The sequence below is a fragment of the Marmota flaviventris genome, chromosome 5, assembly GCF_047511675.1.
Source record: "Marmota flaviventris isolate mMarFla1 chromosome 5, mMarFla1.hap1, whole genome shotgun sequence".
NCBI lineage: Eukaryota > Metazoa > Chordata > Mammalia > Rodentia > Sciuridae > Marmota > Marmota flaviventris.
The window spans coordinates 28,658,596-28,681,904 of NC_092502.1; the positions used below are offsets into that span (position 1 = coordinate 28,658,596).

General features: G+C 44.5%; 1 protein-coding gene across 5 annotated transcripts in view; it reads right to left on the reverse strand.

The window, feature by feature from the left end:
- The window catches only part of Slc36a1 (solute carrier family 36 member 1), a 66,657-nt gene that overhangs the window by 22,195 nt on the left and 21,153 nt on the right, over nt 1-23,309 (reverse strand). For 2 of the 5 annotated variants that reach the window (XM_027938566.2, XM_071612038.1), the window contains exons 8-10: nt 19,889-19,987; nt 16,028-16,194; nt 13,647-13,816 (exon numbers count right to left, since the gene is read on the reverse strand). In XM_027938566.2, the coding sequence (XP_027794367.1) occupies nt 13,647-13,816; nt 16,028-16,194; nt 19,889-19,987 (436 nt within the window). The other 3 variants (XM_027938565.2, XM_071612039.1, XM_071612037.1) reach the window with 3 other exon arrangements.

A 23,309-nucleotide genomic window follows, 5' to 3' on the forward strand; every position in this document is an offset into this window, starting at 1 on the left:
AGAGGGGGGACTAATGGCCAGGGTCGAGTGAAGCATACTCATTAATCATGGGCTGAGCATGAGGAAACCAGAGACCTGGCGAAGAGCCCCAGGGTTAGGGTCTGCATTCAGTCCACTGTCATTCAAGTTTATGCTTCTAGTTTCTAGTGGACTTGCCTTAAGGAGCCTGGATATCTGGAAGGAGGGATTGCAGCCATTAAATTAAGAATGTGAGCAGAAATAGTAACTTGAAGAGGTTGACCATGTGAAAAGGGTTGAGTTCTCTGCACAGGAGAGGAGAGGCAAGATCATAAGGAACAGTGCGTAGTCAACAAACAGAACACCTCAGGGCCTTGATTTTCTTTGTCAGCTATTTCAGAAAACGTTTCACCACCCCATCATGCTTATGAAATATGGTGCTTTTATAACATTCTCTCTGACCCTCACGGCCACCCCTAAAGACTGGCTTCCCTCCCGAGGCCGCAACAGACAGGCAGGCAGCCGGGCCCTTGGGAAGTACTTGGGTTCTGGAATCAAAAGGCTTGAGCATCCCAGTTCTGCCACTTACTAGTTGGTGGCTTGGAACAGCTGGCTTTGAGTCTCTGAGATGACTCAATATGTGTACACACACAAGTCATTGTCACATAACCGTGTTTCAGAGGATGTCAATGATGGACTGTACATACAACAGTGACGTCATGATATTTTACTGTCTTGTGAATGGTAGCCATTTTTGTGTAAGTACACTGTGGGTGTGTGGGACAGAGAAAATAAAACAGACAGGTTTTGAGGAACTGGCTTACATGACTGTGGGACCAGCAAGTCTGAGATTCACAGGGCAGGCTGGCAGCTGGACACTCACCGGCCCAAGCTGATGTTGTTGTCTGGAGACAGAATTTCATCTTGCTCAGGGAAACTTCAGGTTAAGACCTTTTAACTGAATGAACAAAGCTTACCCACATTATTAAAAAAAAAAAAAAAAAAAAAAAAAATATATATATATATATATATATATATATATATATATATATATATATATATTTAACTTGGGCCAGGATGATTTTATTTATTTTTTATATTTGTTCTTTTTAGATATACATGACAGTAGAGTGAATTTTTACATATTATACGTACATGGAATATAACTTCCCATTCTTGTGATTGTACATGATGTGGAGATACACTGGCTGTGTACTCATATATGAGCAAAGGAGAGTCCTGTCTGATTCATTCTACTATCTTTCCTATTTTCATCCCCACTCCTTTCCCTTCATTCCCCTTTGTCCAATCCAGTGAATTTCTATTCTTTCTCTCCCTATCCTCCCTTGTTATGGATTAGCATCCAGATATCAGAGAGAAAATTTGGCCTTTGTTTTTTTGGGGGATTGGTTTATTTCGCTTAGCATCATAAGTATCCATCTTCTGTCCATTTACCTGTAAATGCCATAATTTCATTCTTCTTTATCGCTGAGTATTTCATTTGTGTATATATACCACATTTTCTTTATCCATTCATATTAAGAATGATTTTTATTTAAAGACAACTAATCATGATGGTAAATACATATACAAAACACCTGCAGAGCAACACCTAGATTAGTGTTGTGTTGAATAACCAAGCTGACACACAGATCTGTCATGCCTGGTTATGTGGGATCATCTGACATGGCTCAGAGAGGTCTAAAATGTCTTAACTCAAGATTTGAAGAGAAACAGGGGGAAACTGGGGAGGGCAGGATTGTGTGACAGAAAAAAAAAATAAATTTCATGGTCTCTTTTGTGGCAACCTCTCAGTTCCATGGATGGTTCTGCTGTTGGTACTATTTTGCCATGGGAACTCTGGGAATAACTAGAGACATTTAAACTAAAATCCAGTGAAGAGAACTGAGTGACATTAAAAAAAAAAAAAAAAAAAGCATAAGGACAAAAACACAGACTGCAACCTCTCAAAAATAAAAAATACAATTCGTTTATTGAAAAGAAAAAGTTCAACACATAATCTATGTGTGCAATCCAAAACAAGATCTTCTACACATTCTGGCAAAATTCACATCTCTACACATACCACGGCGGAAAGACATCTCTGTAGGCACAGATGCAGTTCTGTCTGTCATCCAGACGTTGTGTGTGGTAGTTCTCTTATTCCTCGTGTTCATACGTCCATCAGCTTAGTTTACAACAGTCACCTGATTTCATTGTTCATCAAAAGAAAATTGCTTTCCCGGCATCACCTTGATTTACACCACAGAACACACCTAACAGCAGGTACCTTCCACTGTTTTGCACCTCCTGTCGTCTGATAACTCAGTATCATCACCATTTATGTCCTCTGGCCAGGAATGACTCAGTGGTTTGAAGGAAAAGGAAGTACCCTCAGAGGTGGAGGCTGAGGCTGCCCGAGCAGACAGCCAGCCGGACTAATTGTCTTTGAAGTATTGACCATGATTCTCAAAGCAACCCACATTGCATTATTTTCCTCTAATGGTCTCAGAGATTTGTAATGTACTTTGGAAAATTAAATTCTAAGGCTGACTTGAAGCCGCCCTCGTGATCACCACATCCTGCCATCTCATACTGTCGGTCTCCTGTTGGACAAAGCAGCGCTGATTCCCGCCGGGGGAGACACTGAGGTCTGCCATGCAAGAAAACCACAGGTACAGAGCCCTTGCCAGGCACACAGACTAGAGACCACTGAAACAGACAAAAGGGAGACGCTTCACTTCCGAGAAAGGTGAGGATGTGTAGTGTGAGACATTGATGATACTGGAGGAGAGACAAGTTTGAGAAGCAGAAAGTAAGAGGAGAATAGGGAGAGGAAATGATTTTTCTAATGATTGTTACTACTTGTCACACTGACATTATTACCTTTCCCAGGGGTAGAGAGAGTGAGCAGCAGGCACCTGCCAACGGGTTTGGCTGGAGAGGTGAGACAGGAGAGGGCGGGTCTAAGCTAAGTCATGCGTCCAAGTCACACATCTGGCCAGGGCTTGTGCAGGGGAAGGGCTCCTAGCAGCTGGATAGCAGCATGACGTAAATAATGCCACTTGTGAATGGTGATAACGCCTGGGCGGAGTGAACAGCCAATGCCAGGTTACACTGCTCCCACCAAGTGCCTGCATTTATGGGGGAGGACACTGCCCACCGGGAGCTGTAATCCTGTGCCCAACAGCAGCATTTTAGAGGATTCTGAGAAAGCTACCTGTAGGCTCCTGGAAATCTGGGGATGAACCAAAGAGACGGCAGTAGGAACAGAAACCCCACGGTTTGCTTTTGGTATGTCCAGCATGCACCCTCACACTCGGGAAAACCACGGCTGTGTGATCAGTTTTCTACTTAACTGGGTGCACTCCTGAGGGGCACAGAGCACAGTGAACAGCTGGGAAGCCGGCTCATAGCCAGCATGGGAAGACACAGAAAGGGCTCTGACTCGGCAAGCACTGTGGGCAGCAGAGGAGCTTCTCAGCTGGTCCAGGGCTCCTTGCAGCACAGGAGGAAGGGCTTCCCCCAACCCACCACCTGGCTTTCCTCCTTGCCCATAAGCTGAGCAACTGCACATCGAGGAAGGCCCTGACTGGGTCACCTTGCCTGGGTTTTCTGAAATAGCCATGCAGTCAGGTTGTCAAAGCAACAGGAGCACAAGAAAGAGATGAAGCAGGCACAGGCCATGCCAAATGAGCTCCCATATCCCTACACACTAAGGCCAGCTCTCCTGCTCGCCACACTCTCTAGGCCAGGGGCCTTGAATCAACAGCTCACATGTTGCTACGAGCTGGAGCTGGAGGACCTCAGTACCCTCGGTCCTGCTCTCAGGTCCCAGCATCACAGTCCCAACTGCAGCAATGTCCTGGGCAGGGTTGCTTCTAGCAGCTCTGAGCATACAGAGGCCTCCAATGAGGAAGTTATGGGCAGGACACAAAGTCTGGCCCCTTCACTGGCGTGTACCTGTCCACTGAAAGCAACGCTCAGGACAGCTACAGGAAGATGGGGGGTGGGGGGGGACTGACAGTTGGGCTGCCAGAGCCCAAGTTCGGGAACAGGAAGTGACAGTTTCTGAGCCCACTTTGGTAACTTCTAGAGACCTGAGACATTAGAGGGCAGTGCCTCTGCTAATCCCGTCTGGGACCTTGGTCACATAAGCACCTGTTAGAGACGACCAAAGAGCAGCAAGGGTGGGTTAAAAAGTGTCATTCTCCTAAGGGAGAATAAGTAAACAAAGGTGACATCTTCCTAAGTCATCAGAAGGTAGGCTGGGACATGAGAGGGTCCACTCTTCCCATCGCCCTACCAAGAAGGTCAGGCCTTATCAGCTCGGTTGGCTTTGGAACAGAAGAGAAAGAAAAAGCTGGGCTGGGGGGCGGGGGGGTCGCAGCTCTGACGGGCTTTGGTGAAACACAAAAGCAAATCCCTGATAAATTCTTGCTGTTTTCCCTTAACCAACTTTCAAGCCAAATCATCTCTAGGTAAGCAAGGGCCTGGCAACAGGAATGCAGGAGACACAGAAGCTACTGTGTATACACACACACACAGTGGAAGAGCTGGGTAGTTAACAAATGCCCATCTGAAATACTTCACACACCAATAGGAAGGAAGTGGCAGCTCAGAGTGGGGTAACCCATCTCTCTCTGCCCTCCCAAGTTGCTCCCTAATCTGCAGGCTGACTTTGAGGCTGCTCAGGATGCCTGGGAAAGGACAGGGGCAACAGTTAGTGTTCATTGGTTCCTTTCAAGGTCCAGGGCACGGAGGCTGCTGGGGTGAGGCACTGCTTCTGCCCTCCCCCCGTGATTATAAAAAAACCAAGCACCATGCATAGTGTCAGATCATCTGCCTAAATTCTACGAACTTCACAGCTGACTTTGTGCACACTGACCGCAGCCTCCCACCCATGGCGACAGAGTGGGTGTCTTCGCCAGAGGATGGCAAGTGAGCACTGCCATCTCTTTGTCTTGTCAGGGGATGAGATTAAAAGGGGGGCCAAGATGCACTAAGCAACCACAGATAAGCCTCCCTTGACCAAACCCTCCTCCACTTGGCCACGCATGCCTTGGGCCCAGAGCACGCCTGAGTCTTTCCCTAACACTCTTGTGTTCAGCCCGAGACCAAGCTGACCAATGGGAGGAAAACCCGTGCCTCCCCACGGAGGCACACGTGCAGGCGATCCTGCTTTAAACTCCTCGGGGTGCTCCGCCAAGGGTGTGCTGAGCACCTCAACAGACATTTCCCAGAGCAAGTTTCTTTTCAGCAGGAGGAGCTGACTCAAGAAACAATTGAAGAAGAAACAATTCCTCCTAATAACCCCAGATCCGGAGTCAGATCTTAAAAACCCTCATCTTAAATAAAATATAGATACTGTCCATTTCTACAGCACTGCGTATCTTTTAAGAGTGAAAGCAATGAAGAATATAGTGTTGTGACCTGTGTGGAAGAACTCAGAGAAGGTGTGGCCCCAGGGTCCCAGCAAGCCAGAGAGGGAAAAGATTAAAAACCCTCCAGTGTGGGGTCTGGCTTAGAAGCACTAGGTAGATCCAGATACCCCCTGGAGACTTAAATAGGTAGAATACTGAGGTATGATTTTAGGAAAGAGATTAGAAAGAGGCCTGGCTTTATAAAGAGGGGAGGCTCCCACTTACTGAATCTGGGTCTGGCCTGGGACAGGAGGAAACAGCAGGTACGGGGTACTAAAATTGTTAAAGTGAGCTGTGCAACGGGGAGAATCTGGGCGAGGTTCTAAGAGCGAGGGCATGAGGAGGGGAAGAACTGAAAGTTCCGGGTTAAAATAGGTACAAATGAGCTGTCATAGAGCTGTCACTAGTGCACCTCCCAGGTGTCTCCCTGCCCCGCCCCCACCCCCAGTCTTACCCAGGCCAGGGCACCCAGATGCCACGTAGAAGGGTACCCAGACAGAGCCTGCATTTCCCAGAGGCTGACCACATCAAGGCTCTGGGGACAGTTACTGGGGGCACACACAGGGGTGGGGGGGTAGGCAGGTGCAGAGAAGGCACCCAGATCACTATACAGAGGCACTGGTGGAGTTGATGGAGATGGGAGCACTGCTTGGCTGGATCAGCTCACTAAGGGCCTGGTAAGTCCCCGCCACAAAGCCCACAAAGCCCAGGATGCTGATGAGGGCATCCTTGGCGATGGTGAGGGGGTTCATGCCCTCTGAGTAGTAGGTGGTGATCTCCAGCAACGGGGGGATGATGAGGGCCAGGGCGCTGCTGCTCACGGAGCCCACCAGGGAGATGACCAGGTCCAGGCGGGGGACGAGGATGGCCAAGATGCCTGTAGGGAGAGAGCACATGCCTGTTCACAACTGCTCAGGGCGGGGAGAGAGGCTTTCACTGATCAACCATGTCGCCAGCATCTGTCCATGTTCTGGAATGGAGAGCGCTAAGAAAGCTTAGACACCACCCGATTCAAATCTCTCGTTCCAGAGATAAGCAAGCGAAAGCCCACAGGTGTGGAACCCCCAGCGTCTCCTGGCTCAGCATACTTGCCTTCTCTGGGGTCTGGTTCTCCGTGTGCGTAGTGACAACATCATGGTGATGGCTCCACTTGACCCAATGGGATAGAAACAACACCAGAGCAGCAGTCAGGGGAACCGAGCCCACGGAGTGGGTGGTAGGCGAACGTGGTTTGGAGCGCAGGCTCTGGACTCAGAATGCTCCCAGCCCAGCCCCCGCACTAGATAGCTCATTACTTCCTCTTTTCCCAACAGCTAAATCGGGACGTTAGAATGCGATCCCTGGTGTAAAAAAACTCAGAGCACTAAAAGTGCATAATCAATGCTTATGTGTTTGCTAACTTCACCACCAGGCCCTGCTTATAATAAGCCATATGGTTTGAGCCTCAATTTGTTTACAGATGAAATAAGGTGACTATTTATCCTGGATGACAGCGAAAGTCTCACCTGACTCAGAAGTTTTAAGAGGCCGTACGTTCTAGTTTGGGCTCCTTGGAGTATTCTGGGATGCTTCCCCAGCACTCTGACAGCCGGGAAGCCCCGTGTGCAGCCCAAGAGGGCACAGTGCAGCAGCAGCATTCCCTTCCCATGGCTGTGCCACAAAGAGCAGCTCCCAGCCCACTGGTTTTAATCCCAACAGAAGGTGTGTGAGTGATTGCTCAAGTGCCAGCCACGTGAGTGTTTCCACTGACACACAAGCCCCTGAGAGGATGGAGAACTCTGTCATCAGGAGAAAGAGCTCCTGGCAGGAGACAAGTGGAGACCTGCCCCCAAATCGGAGGAACCGACAGTCTCGCCCTGTAACCTGGGTGGACGTCTGAACTTATGGTGGAGGAGGTAAGTGCAGCCAGACATACGCTGCACTTGGTGAAAACACTTAGAGGAAACAGGAACGGAAGCTTGTAGGGTCACAATCAGTTCTCAGTTGAACAGAGATCTATCTTCCTTCCACTTCATCATATGTCATAAGCAATCTCAGAACTGGTTCTTGCCTTCACTACAAAGTCACTATGCAAGACAAGCATTCATAATATTATCAATAGAGATTTTAAAGAGGGCACACATTTCTCCTAAAGTTAGGGCTGCAGAGGGGAAGTCCTACTTCCTGTCTCAGCTGGACCACATGCCTCCTCCAGACCTCAATAAAGCCCAACACTGGAGAAGATAAGGAGGTAGGGAGGTTGAAGAGTGAGCTTCTCAATAACAGGAAAAAGGAAGAGAAGCAATACTCAGCCCTGGGTTCCAGAGCAGGCATGTGTTTTGCTACCAAGCAAAATGGCTTTCATCCCAGGATAGCAACCAACCACTTAGGGAAGATATGGGGCAACTGAGACCCCTCCAGGCACTAAATATCTTCATTCTGTGAGTTAAACCTTCCTAGAAAGAGGAAATCAGGAGAGATCTCAGGAAGCAGCGGCCTGGGAACACCCCGCCTCCCCACTCTTCCCTAAACTCCCCCAAACCTCCTCCCAAACAAAGAGGGAGAAAGTGTTTTCCCTACCCCGGCTACATGGCTCTTGGCAGCAGCCTAGCTGTGGCCTCCACGGAAAGAGGCACTGAGGAGAACCTAAAACTAGACCACATGGTGAGTCAAGAGACTGCGCTATTACACAACTGTGGCTTCAGATGCTAACAATGTGATCCTGCAACCACCGAAGCTCCATGAGGCAAACGGCCAGGCTCAGAAAAGGAGCTGACTGGAGCCTGTGGCTTTGGACCACATTAGAAAGGGCTGATTCATACCCAAGGGAAGAGCAAAGCACTTCAAAGGACAAACTCGGAACTATAGAACGACTGGGACTCTCCCGGCTCCCGCGGCAGGAAGCTCTTGCAGCTGCTCTTAAGATCAATGTTTGGGTATGATTGCACAAAGGGTGTGACTCTACATCATGCACAACCAGAGAAATGAAAAGTCGTGCTCCTTTTGTGTACAAAAATTAAATAAAATGAAAAAAAAATCAATGTTTGGTGAAATCCACCAGATTAATTTTTACTACTTTTTAAATTTAATTAAGTCATTATTTTATTAAGGTCAAGGGATTTGTCATCATTCTACAATCATGGATATACTGATTTTTCCCCCATATTTTTTATTGGTACATTATAATTATATATAAAGTGGGATTTGTTGTTATACATTTGTACATGCACATGGCATTACAATATAATTTGGTCAGTATTGTTACCCATTGTTCTTTTAAATGTCTAGAAATATGCCTTCAAAAAAGCAATAATCTTGAGCAGATATAAAATTTCATTTAGTACATAAAAGCAAGAGAAACAGCTGGGTGCGGTGGTGCACGCCTATAATCCCAGTGACTTGGGAGGCTGAGGCAGGAGGAGTGTGAGTTCAAAGCTAGCCTCAGCAAAAGTGAGGCTCTAAGCAACTCAGTGAAACCCTGTCTATACATAAAAATACAAAATAAGGCGGGGGATGTGGCTTAGTGGCCAAGTGCCCCTGAATTCAATCCCTGGTACACTCCTCCCCCCCAAAAAAGGCAAGAGAAACTACCTATATGTCTAATACTAAAGTAATAGTTTAAATAGAATCTACCAAAAGAATGGAAAATTGAATCCCTTTCTCTTGCCATGTACAAAAGTTAACTCAAAATGGATCAAGGAGCTAGATATCAAACCAGAAACTCTGCGTCTGATAGAAGAAAAAGTTGGCTCTAATCTCCATCTCGTGGGGTCGGGCTCCAAATTCCTTAATAGGACACCTATAGCACAAGAGTTAAAATCAAGAATCAATAAATGGGACTAAACTAAAAAGTTTTTTTCTCAGCAAGAGAAACAATAAGAGAGGTAAATAGGGAGCCTACATCCTGGGAACAAATTTTTATTCCTCACACTTCAGATAGAGCCCTAATATCCAGAGTATACAAAGAAATCAAAAAAATTAAACAATAAGAAAACAAATAACCCAATCAACAAATGGGCCAAGGACCTGAACAGACACTTCTCAGAGAGGGATATACAATTAATCAACAAATACACGAAAAAATGCTCACCATCTCTAGCAATCAGAGAAATGCAAATTAAAACCACTCTAAGATACCATCTCACTCCAGTAAGAATGGCAGCCATTATGAAGTCAGACAACAACAAGTGCTGGCGAGGATGTGGGGAAAAGGGTACACTTGTACATTGCTGGTGGGACTGCAAATTGGTGCAGCCAATCTGGAAAGCAGTATGGAGATTCCTGGGAAAGCTGGGACTGGAACCACCATTCGACCCAGCTATTTCCCTTCTCGGACTATTCCCCAAAGACCTAAAAAGAGCATACTATAGGGATACAGCTACATCAATGTTCATAGCAGCACAATTCACAATAGCTAGACTGTGGAACCAACCCAGATGCCCTTCAATAGATGAATGGATAAAAAAAAAGTGGCATTTATACACAATGGAATATTACTCAGCACTAAAAAAAAAATCATGGCATTTGCAGGGAAATGGATGGCATTAGAGCAGATTATGCTAAGTGAAGCTAGCTAATCCCTAAAAAACAAATGCCGAATGTCTTCTTTGATATAAGGAGGGCAACTCAAAACAGAGCAGGGAGGAAGAGCATGAGAAGATTACCATTAAACAGGGACGAGAGGTGGGAGGGAATGGGGGAGAAAAGGGAAATTGCATGGAAATGGAAGGAGAACCTCATTGTTATACAAAATTACACATAAGAGGATGTGAGGGGAAAGGGAAAAAAAAAAGAGAGAAATGAATTATAGTAGATGGGGTAGAGAGAGGTGATGGGAGGGGAAGGGAGAGGAGGCGGGGATAGGAAGGGGATAGGAAGGGGATAGGAAAGGCAGCAGAATACAGCAGACACTAGTATGGCAGTATGTATAAATGTGGATGATAATCAATGTGATCCTGCAATCTGTACACGGGGTAAAAATGGGAGTTCATAACCCACTTGATTCAAATGTATGAAATATGTCAAGAGCATTGTAATGTTTTGAGCAACCAATAAAAAAATAAAAAAAAAGAATGGAATATATAGTAAAGTCATGAAAATATAAAGAGCATGCATATTCATGATATAATATTAAACAAAATGGGAAAAACCGTTATGTGTGCACTACGATTACAACTATTTTTACCATGTACCTGTGAGGGTTAAGACAAACGAGATAAAAGTGCAAAATAAAAATCATTTTTGTTAAGCCAGTGGTATATTGAGAACTTTTTTCCCTTCAAATGGCTTTATATTAACTTTCATTTTTTTAGAGCAATGTTTTTGTGGAAATTTAATCAAGTCAAGCATAAACTACTATAGAGAATCACAGAACTTGGAGTTGAGAGAGACCTCAGAGATCAGACCTCTTCCTATCTCACAGTTGAGGAATCTGAGGCCTCCGTGAGGGGCCCTGGGAGGTTCCCCATAGCTGCACAGCTCATTCAGGATGCCCTTCTTCACTGTAGCTGCAAGACGGTGAAGTGTGAAAGGCCAAAGACCTCAAGAAGCCACTCTGCACCTAGACACTATGTGCTCTGGAAGGTTTCCCTGCCCAGGATGTTTTGTGTCTGTGGGTCTCAGGCTGAGCAGGCCTCATAACTGATATCGTTTTATGTTATTACATCTTCTATGGTAGGTTTCTGAAAATCTCATCCCTAACTGAAGTAATATCTTTCACATGGCAAACGCCACCGAGATTTCAGACCAAGCAAAGAAGGAGGGGTTAGTGCTTGAGGGATCCAAAGGAAGAATTTCTCCTTCACCTCCAGATTCTCAGGTGCTCCGGACATAAGGTGACCTGCTGAGTCTGCATTTCTGACTTTGGAGTTCAACTTTCTCATCACATCCCCTACCCCACAAGGATGAACAGTCATGACTACTTTTAACACTTAAAGTTGGACCAAAGTCCCCTCTGCCCAGGACCCCTGGGAAATAGAGGATGAGGTAAAGGAGGAAAAGTTGAGAAAATTCTGGGAAACACCACAGATGGCAAGAAAATAAGTTGCCACTTAAAGGTCTGGTTATAATTGAAAACAATCAGTTACATCAAAGACCTAAAATCCTCTACCAGTCAGCCTGTGCCAGAAGATCTGAAAGAACTGAGAAGCAAGAACAAAAGGAGCTCTCATCAACACGAAAGGCCTCTACCAATTCCCACAATTACTTCAAAGTCTCCAGGGAAGGTAAGAGAAGCCGGAGTGCTGTGGGCTCTGCTGGGCTGCCTGCTTTAAAAGGATGGCAGTGCCCTGCTAATCACAGCAGATCACAGGAGAAGGGCAAAGAGGGCAGGCACTCCAAGATCAAATGCAGCCTGTGGCCTTTGAGCATTGTTCTGTAAAGGGGAGGGGAGCCACACAGAGCAGGGACAAGTAGAGCAAAAACCCAGGAGTCATCTAAGGACTGCAGGAGGCCTATGAATCAGGACTCCTGCCTCCTGCAGGGTGTGGTGGAAACAAACCTGGTGGGGAGCCAGACACAGGCTTCAGGGGAGGCCAAGCCAGGCTTGAGAAGAAAGTGGGACAGTGGGGGGGGGGGGGGATCTGGGCCAGTGTCACCACCTGGCCCTCCAGGGCAGGGGGAAGGAGCTGCGTGGTCAGTTATAGCACATTTTACATAGACAGACCTACTTCTTCTACAGGAACCACTTTGAAAAAAGGCAAGTGATTTAAACTATTCCCATCTTTTTTTCCCAATGCCCTTTATATTTAAGAATCAGGCCTTCAGAGCTGATATTAGAAGTTACTGCATACATGGAATGTGTCTCCTCAACACCTGAAGCTCATATCCATCCACGGAAAAAAACCCTATACATCTAAATCAAAGCACAAGAGCTGCTGGCAGAAGCCAGGATTGAAATCCACATGCAAGATGACTATCCTACCATCACCCGTTCGGGCAACAGCTGGAAAAGCAAGACACGTCAGTGGCTCTGTGCCCTGGAGTAGCTGTTCCCAGACACTGCTCTAGGAGATGTCCAGATAAGAGGCAGAGTAGAAGCCAGGTTCCTGGATGCTCCGTAGGACTGGTGAGTCCAAGTTGTCCAGCCTCTGCCCTGCTCCTACCTAGACCTACTCTGCAAGAAATCCTAAGGAGAGCTGCCCGTGATTAAATCAGAAGGTCAGGCATAGGCCTTTATCTTCTTAGTCCTAGACAGTTCTTTCCACACAGAGACTTAGGATGCTAGGCTTCCATCCTCTGTCTTTGAAGAACAACAATGGCGGGGTCTGCAGGTGGCCCAAAAAATTCATTATGGGACACATATAAGTCCAGTCCTCACATCTGCGTGGGTAGATGAACGGAATGGATAGCCTCTTGCTTGACTTTCCCTTGGTAATAGACCACCAATCAAGTCAAATGCTAGACAACATTCACGTCTTTCATCTTTAAAATATTCAACTATGGGTCACCTAAAACATCATACAGACCTATCCTTATTTCAAAGACAAAGAACCTGACTGAATAATTTAAGAAAATTCCCAGGAAAGTCCCAATATAATATACAAAAATGTTCTTGTCCCAATAAAACAAGAAAAAAAAGCCATATATAGCCAAAAAAGATAAAGTAATGCTTTAAGCATTTTAATTTAGAAAACAATGGCAAATCTCCTAGAAATTTAAGTTAGACATTATGAATCAATTTGTTCAGGGGTTCCATAGCCTATCAATTCACAGAAGTTCCAAAAAAAATTTTATTATTTTAAATTTACTCAGTTTTCAACTAACAGCAAATAAGGGGATATCATCTTAAATCATACCCCTTGTCACAGGGGAAGGGGAATAAAACAACTAGATTAATGGATACACATTGTCTAAGAAACTTATTAGACTGACATTCAAAAATGCCCAGAATTGTATAATCCCAGATCAGAATGAAAAACTATGAGAAAAAATAAGCATGCACCTTCTGTGTAGGTGACCTGACCTCATCATGGATGTAGGCCAAGTGGCTCTCTCTAGGATAATTTACCTTAGTTTATGTGGAAGAGTGATGACATGTCTTTACTGAGTTACTACCATCCCTGCAGCATTTCATTCCACATCTATAAACAACTGTCCTCATTCCAGAGTCCTTGAGAGCACACACTAAGCCCACCCCCTTCACCATCTGGATGTGCCCTGACTCCGAGTGAGGTGTGTCCCGGGTATTCTGCCCACGGTACAGGTGGCCTCACGACAATACACACACCCTCTTCCCCCATGTAAGCCCTCTGGGAAAAACAAGCAGTTATCTTTCCTTCTACTCACACGTCAGGCAGACCATCACCGTGCGCACGAACAGGTCCACCACCAACTCGCAGTGCTCAGGCGCTCGGGACACAAAGAAGGGGATGATGATCTCAGCTGGGACGTAGAACTGGAGCGCGTAGGTGAAGAAGATGCCAATGGAGTAGAGCAGCTTAACAGACTGGTACAACCTGCAGAGGGAGCGGGGTACCTTCAGAAGCCTGCTCAGCACGCCTAGACATCATCAGAGGGAAGGCAAAAGAGTCCTACGGCAACCTGGGGACACCTGTTCAGGTCACACACACACATGTCCTTTAGGCCCAGCAATTTCACCCCTAGGAATTTATCTCACAAAGGCACTTATAACATGTGCACAAAGGGTGCATTCAAAATATGGCACAGCAATGTTATTTAAGAATGGAAAACTGAAAACGATTGAATGTTAATCATTGAAGAACTGGTTAAATAACTCAGCCCCATGAAGCTCTTAAAAAGTATAAGGCAGTGCTCCAGGTGCTGATGCAGAACTATCTCCATTGTGTGCTACAGCTTGATGCAGTCCAGTGTCTACCAAGCGCTATAATTTGTTTCAGAAAAAAAAAAAAAAAAAGGAGAACCCCACCAACAGCCACACCCTGGGACATTCTCATGTACACTAAACACCTGGAAGAAAACACAAGAGGGTGGATGGAGTATGGCTGCCGCTGAAATTATAGCACTGTCTTCTAGGGATGGGGGTGGTAAAACTTAATATTCTTTATATACATTTTGCACATTTGTAACCTTCACCATGCACAGACAGATATATATATCCTTCCAAAATTGAAAATGACTTAAAATATAATAAGCCTATTTATATCCTTCCCACCGAGTTCAGTGCTCCCTAGAATCAGATAGTGGCCATATAGGGATCTACAGGCAGGTGCAGAATCGTTTCCACCCCACCCTGGCTACCTTTCTACCATGTCTTTACAAGTAGCTGCCTGCGGAGGCCATTAACTCACCCTAGGATATCCCCCAACTTACCACCCCAGGGTCCTCTCATGCAGGGTAGAACAAAGTGCTTATGGCTCTGATTCAATCATTCAAGGGAAGGGCACTCTGCCCTGAGCAAAGCTCCACTTTCAACAATACTGTCAGGTGTTAAGCAGGGATAGGCATTTGGCCTCCCCTGTTGGGGATCTAGCTAAATGTGCTCATAAATTATGTGTTGGACTGAACACCTAGATGACATTCTACGCTATGAGTGGGAGAACCCCTGGGGAGAGACTGAATTTAGAAAAAGTCTCACTTGCTCCAGGGTAATACAATTTCTTGGAAAAACCAGCTGGTGGCTCTATAGCTAAACTCAAAGCAGCACCAAAGCCCCCAGAGATGCAAAGTCTGGAGTCAGGAGAGTCCCATGCAGAGAAAGCTACATGCATCAACCCAGGGTGGGTGGAGAGATGACAGCAGCTGGGTTTGGGTGTCAAAGGGAAAATGAACACTGACAGGTGTTCCCCGAGGTTTCAGGTGATCTGGCTGCTTCTGCTGATCCTGATCTTCTTGTCTCCCAGGGAAAGGTGACATGGTTACGCCAAGCTACCACCTGACTCTTCTCTATTGAAAGCACAGGCACATTGGAAATTTAAAAGAGGAATAGAAGAAGAAAGACTTTCTGAAAACAATGGTCCGTTGCCCAGCTACTATTCGGCTGGCTGTGCAACATACTTAATCCTCAGACTTCTGATCAGGGCATCCTGTATTACATGCTAATGCTACTGAGTATATATTTTCCTCAATTTTCTCCATCTGTTCTTGTCCAAAGACTCACCAATCAGAGTTGCAATATGCACACACAGGCAGGCAGATCAGGCAGGCTGGACTGAAAGGTTAGTTTTATTCCTTGGGGCCCTAACAAGCTTCTCAGAGTCTACAAGCCGCTGTTCTCCATAATGAGATTTTCATCTTCCAAACAGAATTACTGCTCAGCACACACGCTGTGACATCTAAGCATTTCAATATGTCTCAGTGTTTTTCTACAATACATCCACTAATGAAAGATGAAAAGTCTCCAGGAAACCGGGATCCAAAGCAAGATGCTCCCACATGGAGGCATGGCAGAAGCCAGTAGTGAAACAGACTGGCCCTCCTCTTTTGCTTAAGGTGAACAGGATGGACGCTTGGTCCTTCTAGGTTCAGGATTTCCTAGGAGAAATGACTTGTCAATCAGCTGATCAACACATGGATTTGTATAAGTCTCCATAGGAATGACTCACCCAAATAATCATGCATTCAGCTCAGCCAAGGAGCGATGTATCCAACCAAGACCGATTTAAGAGATAAGAGGAAGAACACACCTTCTGATCCACTAATTTTATAAAACATCTTGTGCTTCCAGGTTTCCATCCCCCGCCACATACCAGCAGTTGGGCAGGTTGAGGGTGATGCTGCCTTGGATATCAGCTCCAAATTGCAGGTACCCGAGGCATCCCAGGGTGATGTAGAGGCCAGTGACGATGCCCATCCCCAAGTATAGGATGAGTGGAAATTTCTGAGGATCCTTCATTTTGTTTTCAAGGGGCAGCACCTATGAGACAACAGTAAGAGAAGAGAGAAAGCACAGGAAAAAGTAAAATTAACATCCAACAAAAATATTATCATCAGAAAAAAGGAAGTTCTTTATCCCTAGAATTCCCTAAAAGCCCAACTATCCTTTACTAGACAGACAACTCAACCAAAGTGATTTCTTCGTAAGTTACACTCTTGGGACTACAAGAGGCTCCATCATCTCCATAGAAGTCCTGAGAGGTAAGGGTGGGTAGGAAAAGAACCAGGCCAGCTCTGTCGTCCTGCAGCAGGACCCCTCAGGCAGGGAGGACCATTCCCCTGAGTGCAGGTGTGGTCCCCAGCAGCCCCCCCTTACCTGACTGACATCACAGCTTCTTGCTAACCTGTCTCAAAAGGTGAATCACAGGTCAAAGAAAATGGCCAGGGTAGTTCTCAGCAACAAATTCCCTACCTCAACAGGGGCAGGGACAGTGGTGACAACTTAAGCCTCCAAGTTAAAGGAGCTGAGATGCTGGACACAGTTTGACCAACAGAGGATCTTGAGACTCGGGTGCTTAACTGGGCCCAGTTTCCAGGTTCCTGTTTCAAACCACTGACGCTCGCTGCCTCCTTAGTCCTGTCAGGGCATGTTCTTTAACACCGGGGGAAGCAAAGGCTCCTTAGAAGGGAGACCTCATTTAGGAACTGAGGGGATGGAGGGTAGCAGGTATGATGTGACATCTTCACAACCTGCTACCAACTAGGTCTGGCGCCATGATGGGGAAAATCAGTGTGGGCAATGACCAACTGCCCCACCAACTACCTCTGACCTTGTCATGATGCTCATTTTCCTGCAGTGCCCGTGGCCATGAGGCATAATAGGTCTGTGCTGTCTACACCTGACACCACTGCTCAGGCCCCATGCTGCAGCTCTGCACCCTTCTGGGCCTTGGCATCCCCATGGCCAGCTGCAGCATCTCAAGCCCCAGCTAATCCACATCCAATTTGAAACAGCTTCCCAACTTGTGTGTTGTTTTCCTTCGTGCCAGAGTACCAAGAGCCTCTGGGCAGGGAACCATCAGGCCTGGGTCAGTCATGAAAGCATACTGAACACACAGGTGCTTTACCTGCCACCCTGAGCAACCCTTCAATCCAGATAAAGAGCCCAGATAGCAGTGTTAGCTCTCTAACAATGGAAAATACAAAGTAAACTTGAAGTGTGGGATAATGATGTCTCCAGAGTGACTCTGTATCCAAGCTGTGGCTAATGATATAAAGCAAAGAACCGTCTCTACACTGTGCTGCTAGGAGAACTGATTAAAATTTGGTAGCACATTCCTTAAGAACCACTGACCCTGGGCATCTTTCCATACGCTCTCAAACTCTCCTTTCAAGTCCTGAGTTCTTGGGGCCACTTTTACACTGATAAAATATGGGCCCACTTGGGGCTCTGACCAGCAGCTGGAAAGCACTTATGTTCCTGAATCAAGGTGAGAAAGTCCTCCCGGGCCCCAGGAAAGAGCCCAGGGGAAGGTTTAAAACCTCAGGACAATTGTGTTTTACACACAGTCACTCACAGTCTCCCCCTGGGTCAGATCCTTAAATACATTCCATCAAAATCGCTGGGGCGAGTCCTCAGTATTTTGACTAAAAAAAAAATTGGTTTCTAGTTTTTTAAAAAGTGAATAAGTGGTAGGGATTTCAAATTGGGAGAGAAAGGAATGCTAGGAAAGGGAAGTGTCTTCTCATTTTCAATGCTCTGGTCAGTAGAGCTCATTAGTTACTTCAGAGAGGAATCCTGGGCCTTTATTATGAAAAATACAAATAAATTAGGTACAGCTGAGTGGCAGATCCACTTTAGGTAAAGAAATCTGGTAAAACCATAGCAATGACAGGAGGAGCCTGGGCCATGAGTGAAGACTACTTACTCATTTGCACATAAAAAATATACTGCATCAATGTGCCCGGGCAGATGACTTATTCATAGATTTATTGATTCAATAATATTGTTGGTAAAATAAAAATTTATTGAATGGTTATTATCATATATGTCAGGGACTATACAAAGCACTGAAAACATATCTCAATAAAACTTTTTAATTGGTGCATATTAATTATTTAGGGTCTCAACTGTGGCATATTTGGACATGCGTATGACATAATTTGACCAATTCCACTCCCCAGTACCTCCCCTGGTCCATCCCTCCTTCCTCATGATCCCTTTTCTCTTCCTAAGAGTTTCCCCTCTATCTTCATGAGACCCTTTATCCCCCTTTTTCTCTCTAGCTTTCCCATGACAGAAAACACACAACACTTGTATTTTTGAGTCTGGGTTATTCCACTTGAAATAATGCTATCAAGTTCCATTGATTTTCCTAAAAATGATATGATTTCACCCTTTATGGACGAATACAACTTCTTTATCCATCCATCTGATAATGAAAACCCTGGATGGTTCCACAACTTGGCTATTGTGAATTGTGCTGCTATAAACATGAGATGCCATGTGAACTCTAAAGTACTGTCTTTATCTTTCAGATAGATACTGAGGATCGGTAGAGCTGAATCATAAAGTTCTTTAGTTTTTTGAAAAACCCTGATACTGATTTCCATAGTGGCCACACTGATTTACATCCTCATGGACAGGGTATAAGTGTTCCCTTCTCCCTGCTTCCCTGTCAACATTTATTGTTATTTGTGTTTTTGATGGTTGCCATTCTTACTGGAGTAAAACAGAATCACAGTGCAGTTAGTTTTCCTTTCCACATTTTTTATCAGTGCATTATAGTTGTACATAATGATGAGATTTGTTGTTACATATTTGTATATGCACATAATATAACAATACATTTGGGCCAATATCACTCCCCAGCACTCCCCCGCCCCCAGTCCCTTCTACTGATCTTCCTTTGATTTTCATGAGATCATCACCCACCACCACCACGACTTTTCTTTTCCTTTTCCTTCCCTGGCTTCTACATGTGAAAAAAAGCATTTGGCACGTGACCTTCTGATTTTGGCTTATTTCACTTAACATATAGTCTTTACTTCCATTCATTTTCCTGCAAATGACATAATTTCATCTTTCTTTATGGCTGAATTGTGTACATATACCACACTTTCTTTATCCATTCATCCGTTGATGTACACCTTGCCTGATTCCATGGTTAAATTACTATGAATTGTGCTGCTATATAGATGGGTATACATGGATCATTGTAGTGTGATGACTTTAATCCTTCAGTATAAACACCAAGGAGTGGTATAACTGGGTCATATGGTGATTCCAAGCCTAGTCTTTTGAGGAACCTCCATACTGATTTCCATAGTGGTTGTACTAATTTACAATCTCACCAACAGAGTAAAAGTGTTCCTTTTTCTCGACATCCTCTCCAGCATTTATTATTTGTAGTCTTGATGACTGCCATTCTGATTGGTTCGAGATCAAATCTCAGTATAGTTTTGATTTGCATTTCTCTAACTACTAACAAAGTTGAACATTTTTAAAATATATTCGTTGACCATTTGCATTTCTTCTTTTGAGAAGTGTGTTTAGTTCATCTGTCCATTAATTGAGGGTTTTTTTTTTTTTTTTTTTGGTGTTAAGTCTATTGAATTCTTTATATTTTCTAGATAATAATCCTCTGTCAGAAGAGTAGGTAGCTTTGCAGCAGACAGTGAGGTCACCAAGCTCAACAGGGAACCCTCAGGCCCAACCACAGCACAACTCTTACCATTCCGATGCCTTCAAATGCAAAGATGGCCGTGCCAAAGAAGAGAGGGTAGGTTTTCCAGGATGCCACCAAGGGGAGGTTTCTGGGGTCAGGGATTTTCTGAAAGAGACAAACAAACAAAGCAAAAGGCTATATGACAGAGATTGAAGATTTGAACTACAAATCAGAGAAGTCAGGCCTTTTCTGAAATTCAGGATTCTCCAAAGGGAGAAAGCCTGATATCTGACAGACGATTTGGGGACATTTAGCCCAGTTGTATTTTTTTCTCTTCAAGCTGGGAAAACCCTAAATTGCTTTGGGGGATGACTTCAATGTACCATAAGACATTGAAATGCTGGGGCTTGCATAAAGAGAGTCACATTCTTTCACTGGGTAATCCTATCCCCAGAAATTTAATGCATGAAGAAAAGAAAATCAAAAGATGAAAACAGTTGAGCATAGCTATTTAGCAAAGTAACTGCCAACAACCACTTTAAAGAATCCCAATTGCTCAGTTAAGTAATGACCCATATACTAACTGTATCACAGATTATATACTATTTAAAAAGTAAAAATTGAGATGATTAGTAGTAAATAAAAACTATTTATGCAATAGAAACTTTTTTTATATTTGTATAATCACTATGATGGGCCTATATAAGCACCCCATATAGATAAATATGAAGGGAAGGGGGTCAATTTTTAGATTTGCCCCTTTCCTTTTTTCTCTTTTTTAAAAATTGTCAATGAAATGGAGCATTTTGAACATATGAGTAAGTATAATACAAGAGTGTTGAAAAACACAGGGGAACAGCAAAAAGAATATTAAAAATAAACAGGCAAGTTTTTTAAAAAAGCAATTATTAAGTATAGGCATAATGTTCCTAGCAGGGAGGGATGGTCCCAGAGTCCTATTTGGCTCACCCCTGACCAGCTACTGGTAATGGACTGTGTCAAAGAAATGGGGGATGGGTGGGGACTCAGAAGTTGCTGCCCTTTTAGAATTGGGCTTTTCAACCAAGTGCATACACTACTTAGGTTAAAAATTGCCTCTTATAATATGCTATGGTTTGAACATGGCTTGTCCCCTCTGAAGCTCAGCTGAAACTTGACTGCCATTGTGGCAATATTGAAAATAGGGCCTTTAAAAGGTTGTTAAGAAGGATCAATGCTTTTCTTGTGAAACTGTCCATAATGAAAGGAATAAATAAACTCTTGCTGTCAAAGGACTGAATCAGTTACAATGAAAGCAGGTTGCTATAAAGTGAGGCTGCCTCCTGTTTTCTGTCTCTTCCATACGTGGAGATTTGCCCTTCTGCCTTTCTGCCATACTAGGAAGTGACACAAGGCCCCCACCATTATTCAAACAGTCCAAGGTATCATTCCCTTGGACTTCCCAGACTTTAGAACCATGAGCTAAATAAACATTTATTCTTTGTAGAATATCTAGTTAGTATTCTGGGATAGCAACAGAAAACAATACTAATGATTTTTTAAAAACATTTATTTTTTAGTTGTAGTTGGACTCAATATCTTTATTTATTTATTTTTATGTGGTGCTGAGGATCGAACCCAGGGCCTCGCATGTGCTAGGCGAGCGCTCTACCTGTGAGCCACAACCTCAGCCAATGATATTTTTCAATCAATTTAACTATTGGGTTAGTCAGTTTTCTGTCACTGCGACAAAATACCCGAGGTAATCAACTTTTAAGGAGGAAAGGTTTCTTTTGGCTCATACTTTCAGAGAATTCATTCCATGGTCAGTTCACTCCTTTGCTTTTGGACCTGTGGTAAGGCAAAACATCATAGCAGGGAGTGCATGGTAAAGCAAAGCTGCTCATGTCACAGAGGCTCAGAAGGAGGGGGCAGAGGGGAGCCAAGGTAATACCCCTTCCTTCAATTCCATGCTTCATATGACCTAACTTTCCCACCAGGCCCCATCTCTTTAAGGTTCCATCACCTTCCAATTGTGCCACAGACTAGTGACCAAGCCTTTAACCTATGGGCCTTTGCAGGACAATTGTCCAAACCTTCTCAACTATATAGGTATTTAGATAAATACGGGGCATGCTCTAACAGTGCAACAGAATAGCAGCAAGTGAACCAAGGAAGGTCTATGAGCAATCTCTATGACAGGCTTCTCTCTAAAAGATTTCAAAACAACAATACCCCAGTCTCTGAGGGGAAACAACAGAAGAAAATGAAAGAAAGAAAAGAAAGAAAGGAAGGAAGGAAGGAAGACTATTTTCTGCTAAGAAGTCAGTCAGACTTCTATTAAGAAGTATTTTGGTACCTAGTATGAAGACAGACTAATAGGCATTTTTGCTCTATAATGAGGCAGGATAGTGGGATTTCCCTGTAATTACTCCTGTGGCACAAATGAAACTTAAGTTCCTTGAAACAGGTGCTACCTGTTGATTAGTGGATAAGTACTGCCCAGGTTCATACATCAGATCAGACTGAGGTATCAGAAAGGGAATTTCACAGGTCATGTCTGGGGATACGGTTCACATGTGACCATCTACATACTTCAAGATTGTTATTGACTTACATCTCACTCAACTAAATTGAACAAGTTTCATTTACCAAGAAACATGAAAATTAAAATCAGATCATTATTAACATGTCTCAATTCAATAATACTTATCAATTATAATTATGAAAGTTTTTTCAAGAAAGTGCTATAAAAGGTACAGACAGACTCAAAGATGTACTCCGATTTTGGAATCATTATAATCATGCAAGAATATATCACAGAATGAAGGATATGCAGTGATAACACACTCACTGGGAGGCCCCTCTGGGAAAGGCCTGGACTCAAAACTGTGCCACTCATCCTTCCTCATGAGAAGGAAGGGAAGCCTGCTCAGGTGGAGGACCTTGGCTGGCTTCCTATGGTGCACGTGCACAAAGAGCAAAAGCAGCACCCCCACACCCATATTTGGCATTAGGGGAAAAGTTCAGAAACATCTGAGAGTAGGGGAATCCACGCGGTAAACGGGGCAAAATGCCAAACAGCAGTTACAAACAGCAGCAGCAACATCAAAAATGATGCACAGGGAGCACCAGTAGCTGTGAGCCACCTGGAAATGGTGCTGTTACCACACTGTGGACAGCAGCTGTCCCTGGGAACTAGGGCAGAGAGCACTGCTTGATCAGAGACCCTGTGGGCTTAGCAGACAGACTGAGAACTGATCTCAAGAAACTGGCAGAGCTGCCTCACCTCAACATGCAAGTTGCACTAAATGTCCACACAGATCAGGGTGGACGCCAGCAGTAAAAAGGAACTAAGATGTTACAGGGACACAAATTCTCACCCAGTCCTCTGACCGTGGCAGCCACCAGTGTGTAACCACCTACAATGGTTCAGTGCAGCATGTGCCTGTCTGTGGAGGTGGCCTCGCTTTGCCTTTAGCCCTCACTGGAGTATCTTATGGACAAT